General features: G+C 43.9%; 1 protein-coding gene across 1 annotated transcript; it reads right to left on the reverse strand.

Annotated features, from left to right (window-relative positions):
* Positions 1-2,254: 2,254 nt before the first annotated feature.
* On the reverse strand, positions 2,255-4,562 carry LOC119341673. Its single transcript, XM_037613536.1, has 2 exons — positions 3,243-4,562; positions 2,255-2,581 (listed from the first exon to the last, which is right to left on the reverse strand). Exon 1 carries the CDS (start codon positions 4,528-4,530, stop codon positions 3,250-3,252), a length of 1,281 nt encoding a protein of 426 aa, XP_037469433.1. The 5' UTR covers positions 4,531-4,562; the 3' UTR covers positions 2,255-2,581; positions 3,243-3,249.
* Between the last annotated feature and the right edge of the window lie 331 nt (positions 4,563-4,893).

Genomic DNA, 4,893 nt, shown 5'->3' on the forward strand with positions numbered 1-4,893 from the left:
TTACCGGCAAGTCTCTTTACTCGTTCCGTAATACATCATCTCACAACTAACATATTAGTTGTAATGCTTGCAAGGCTTATGTGATGTGTATTACCGAGAGGGCCCAGAGATACCTCTCCGACAATCGGAGTGACAAATCCTAATCTCGAAATACGCCAACTCAACATCGACCATTGGAGACACCTGTAGTACTCCTTTATAATCACCCAGTTACGTTGTGACGTTTGGTAGTACCCAAAGTGTTCCTCCGGCAAACGGGAGTTGCATAATCTCATAGTCATAGGAACATGTATAAGTCATGAAGAAAGCAATAGCAACATACTAAACGATCGTGTGCTAAGCTAATGGAATGGGTCATGTCAATCAGATCATTCAACTAATGATGTGACCTCGTTAATCAAATAACAACTCATTGTTCATGGTTAGGAAACATAACCATCTTTGATTAACGAGCTAGTCAAGTAGAGGCATACTAGTGACACTTTGTTTGTCTATGTATTCACACATGTATTATGTTTCCGGTTAATACAATTCTAGCATGAATAATAAACATTTATCATGAAATAAGGAAATAAATAATAACTTTATTATTGCCTCTAGGGCATATTTCCTTCAATAATAATATAAAAGTGGAAAATAAAGCCCAATATAGTCCAAAACAGTAGACAAAGTAGCATGGAGTAATAAAAAATTATAGATACGTTGGAGACGTATCAGGCACTATTCTTGGGGACTTCCTACTCCTCTATGGAGCATACGGTGTGGAAAACTTGGGCACCGTAGTAGGCCAAATTATTTGCTTGGTTGGCCACCCAAGACAAGATTTGGGCTGCAGATATATCGTCTAAGCGTAGATGGCCAAATTGTGGTCTTTCCCTCTTGGAAAGTGTCGGGGTTAAATCTGGCAGATTCGGGTAGGGGTTCCCGAGCTAATGATCTTAGCTTGATTGTAATAGGATGAATAAGGGACACAAATATTAACCCAGGTTCGAGCCCTCTCGAAGAGGTAAAACCCACATCATGCTCTTATTATATTGATTGTGTTGGAACAAAGTACATGATGATCTAGCTCGAGATCATATGTGAATGAATCTATCTGTACAAGCTAAAACCCCTCTGCTCATATAGGGACCTGGGGTACCTATGGTTTAAATAAGGTCAGTTAAATTTAGGGATAAGCATGCCGAAGATTCAAAACAAGCCTTGGAGTAGGCGTCAAGTGTTCAGAGGATTCCATCTTGATCACGCTAGGGGGCATGGCAGTCTTTGCCCATTTATTGATGATCCAGGGTCCTCGACCCGGCCCACTCTAAAGGGGCTGTTGTGTTTAGCACCCCCTAGTCCAGGACACGATCAGCAAGCAAGAACAAGAATCCGGAGTATAACTTTTCTTCAAATGTCGGCTCATGCTTCGTCTATGGAACTTGGTAAATGATTGGCTCCACCTCAAGACCATTGACACGTTCACATGACGCTTGGAGAGTTCTGTCAAATATTGGTGGGGCAACCGGCCCGACCAATATACCCTCAATAAAAATGCAATGCCATCCCTTACAATGCTCAATTGTTGGACCGTTTGGACTGAGAGAAATGCCCTGCGTTTTTCGGCACAAGAGCACTCAACCGCCGATACTTATATGTAACATCAAGTGTGATGTGAGACCTTGGATCTCGACGGGCGCAAATAAACTAGGAAATGTTGTACTGGGAGGGTGATACTCATACTACCTAGGGTCTTGTAACACAAACTCTATTCCCTTTTTAACTAATATACGAGGCAAATCTTTTGCCTCCTTTTCAAAAACAAAACAGATGTATAATCAACAACATTCATCTCGTGAATGAGAATAATAGAAGTTTCCTAATTAAACAAATAAGTTTATGGACTTTGTTGTCCAGCATGAATGTTTTGAGGACATGTGTTGTTGTGTTATCATGGATACTGCTATTGGAACATGGAATCAGAGTAGGAACTCGCAAGGGGGCGCTCGCTGAAGAACATGTGCCTTCAAGAGAGACAGAGAAGAATCAAGATGGATGTGAGAATGGTAGAACCAATCGAAGCAAAGTTGAGTTGCCAGAGGAGCAGATGGCGTGCATGGAGACTAACTGGCACAAGGCATTGGAGACATGAAAACTGATTCTCCCAAAGTTCATGTTTACATGCATCAGCCATATGCATGATGCACTCTCAGACAACCTCTGGTTCTAAGGAATGAAAGCATCTATGTTTGCAGTGCTTAAGAAACTAAACCATAGTAGCTCATCCACAATTAGGCATGCATTTAGGTGAACTCATTAGAAGCATCTTAATTTGAAGAAATTAACCAACTCATCCACTCATCCAGAAGAAAGATAGAACTCTCAGCTACCGATAAACTGTCTGGACTAACATAACCTCGCCGTCAAGCTGCCAACCCAAACACCAATGGGAGACTTGCTGCCAGAATATGCTTCTTACATACATACGACACTCAATACAGATATATCAAACTACATCAGCACCATCTTGAACATTCGCCATCCAACTCCAGTTGTATGACCCAAGCAAGACCAGAGCAACTACATACCAAGCTCAGATCTGCAAACATGTATTTAGTTAGAAATTAGAAGCTACCACAGTTGATGCAATTGGAATCTTTCATATCACAATTTCTTAGTAAGGAGGCATGCGCTAAATTTTGGAGTACGATATTTCTTAAGAATAACGGAACAAAAGCTTCTTATTTGTGCCCCGCAAGAATCCGTAGCCATCTTATTGTAGGTTGGAAGAAATATACATCAACATTAGCAGACCATAATAGGTGACCCTATCTATTTATGGAAACATGACATGGTAAATAAGGAATGATCATAAATAGATGCCTAAGGCCTTCAAACATCAACTTGCACGTTATGCGACATTCTTGGTTTGAACAATCTTGTGTAAGTGCAAAGAATAAGTAAAGATGTATCACATAACGATGCAAGCGCGAAAGCCATTTTCTCTCCTACGATATGGAGCAACAAGTATTGGATTTTCAAACTAGTATGCATTATTTTCTTTTAACTAAGGCAGGCCCTCCTAAGATAAACTTGTTGAACATACATGCAAAACAAACCATGAATTGGTTGCCTCACCTACCTAATTTAACAAGAAAACCATGCCCAATAGCACAATAGATAAGTATATATATAACCATTTGAGTAGAACAAGCGAACTATGCACCCGGTGTCAAGAAGAAAAGTATGATTGGGCTTACCAGTTGCTCAAATAGTTGGTTCTGATAACAGCCGTGGAAAGCTAAAGTAGGGGATGGCGCGTTTGCGATCAAACATATACACCGTCTTTATACAGACCTTGGCAATTTCATAAGTTTTGATATCCATTGAGTAACAATCAACATTGCCAATCTCAATGCCAGGCAGAGCACCTTGGAAGAACAAGAATCCCTCAGCTGCACCCACAGTGGAAATGGAATAGGCATGATGTTGTCCAGGTAGTTGTACGATCTTCTGCAACTTCCATTCACGAGAATTATCCTGAAGAGAGGTATGGTGGAGAGCATAGGATCCGTGTTGACAGACAAGAGAAAACATCTCTATGGATCCTTCCCTACCCTCAACAACTACATTTGGACGCCGATTATCATAGCTCGGGTCAGTGTCTCCGAGATGCCGATGGTAGCCGGTGAGAAAATTGACGGTTGAAAACTTCAAAGTGCATGTGTCCAGCACCATCAAATGGTCACTCCAAAACCAGAGATGTGTCCAGTAGAAGCAGTCATGTACACGGTCAAAACAGGACATGTCGTCCAAAGAAAGGCGGTCAGGGGACTCGACCACATACCATTGCATAGTTGTGGACGGGAAGACAAAGAGGACGACCTTTTTCCGGCACCTTCCTATGCATATCACCTTGAAGGGCTCCTCCTCGCTGTTGTTGTTGGTTTTGGGAGCAAGAATGGGCTCGAATTCCCATAGGCAATCATGCGGCCGGGCAGCCAGATCCTCAGGTATGGTTGGAAGCAGCACATACCTCCTGGACAGGGGATCACATATGGCAAGGTGAAAGTCAGCGGCGTTGCATCGCTCCCGTTTGGTCCGCGTGAGGAGGCGACCATCATTGTAGAAGTCAACGAGATCCCTTTTGTTCATGAGGGAGATCCAATCAAGGAGGACGCGGCCGTCGCGGGCGTCGCGGGGGCGCCAGCGTGGGCCTTCCTCGTCGGGTTGGACATTGGAAGAGGAAGTAACAACAGCCGGGACGAATGAGAAATCCGCGAGGGACGGGCCAAGGGCGCCCGCGAGCGGGGCCGAGGGGTGTGGCGCCTGGGCGGGGTGGAATCCATCCACGTCCATGAAGCCGAGGAGGGGAGGCCGGTGCACCGCGCGGAAGCGGCGGCGGAAGGCGCGACCTTTGATGACGCGGTAGAAGGAGGTGTAGGTGGCAGAGGCGCAGGCGAGCGTGTCCAGGGTGGGAAGGCGGAGGAAGATATCCTCCAGGAGGTCGTCGGGGATGGGGATGGAGGCTGGCGCCGGCAGGGCCATGGTGGTCGGGGTGGAGAAAGGGGATCTAGGGTTAGGGTTGGGGATAGATCTGCTGTTGGGGAGCGACTAGTGAGTGGGTGAGGAAGCTCTACGAAGCCATTTCGTCTTGTGAGAATTCCTTATTTGCCCCCATTCTCAAAATCTACTTCCCTACTTGGCCAAAAGAAATATTTTATTTCCTATTTCACACTAATGGTAAAATTTGTTCCCTATACGAAATTTTTGTCTATTTTACACACAGACAATGTTAAGTGAGAAATGAAAGCCAATTTTGCCCCTCGTGTTAAAAAAATACAAAATTGGGCCGATATAAATAGAAACTAAAAAAAATTATTTTTTTGCAGCAACTAAAAAGAAAACTAT

The sequence above is a fragment of the Triticum dicoccoides genome, chromosome 7B (genome assembly GCF_002162155.2).
Source record: "Triticum dicoccoides isolate Atlit2015 ecotype Zavitan chromosome 7B, WEW_v2.0, whole genome shotgun sequence".
Taxonomy (NCBI): domain Eukaryota; kingdom Viridiplantae; phylum Streptophyta; class Magnoliopsida; order Poales; family Poaceae; genus Triticum; species Triticum dicoccoides.

Coding starts and splice junctions, on each gene's coding strand:
- LOC119341673 (XM_037613536.1), bottom strand. CDS start 4,530: ATGGCCCTGCCGGCGCCAGCCTCCATCCCCATCCCCGACGACCTCCTG.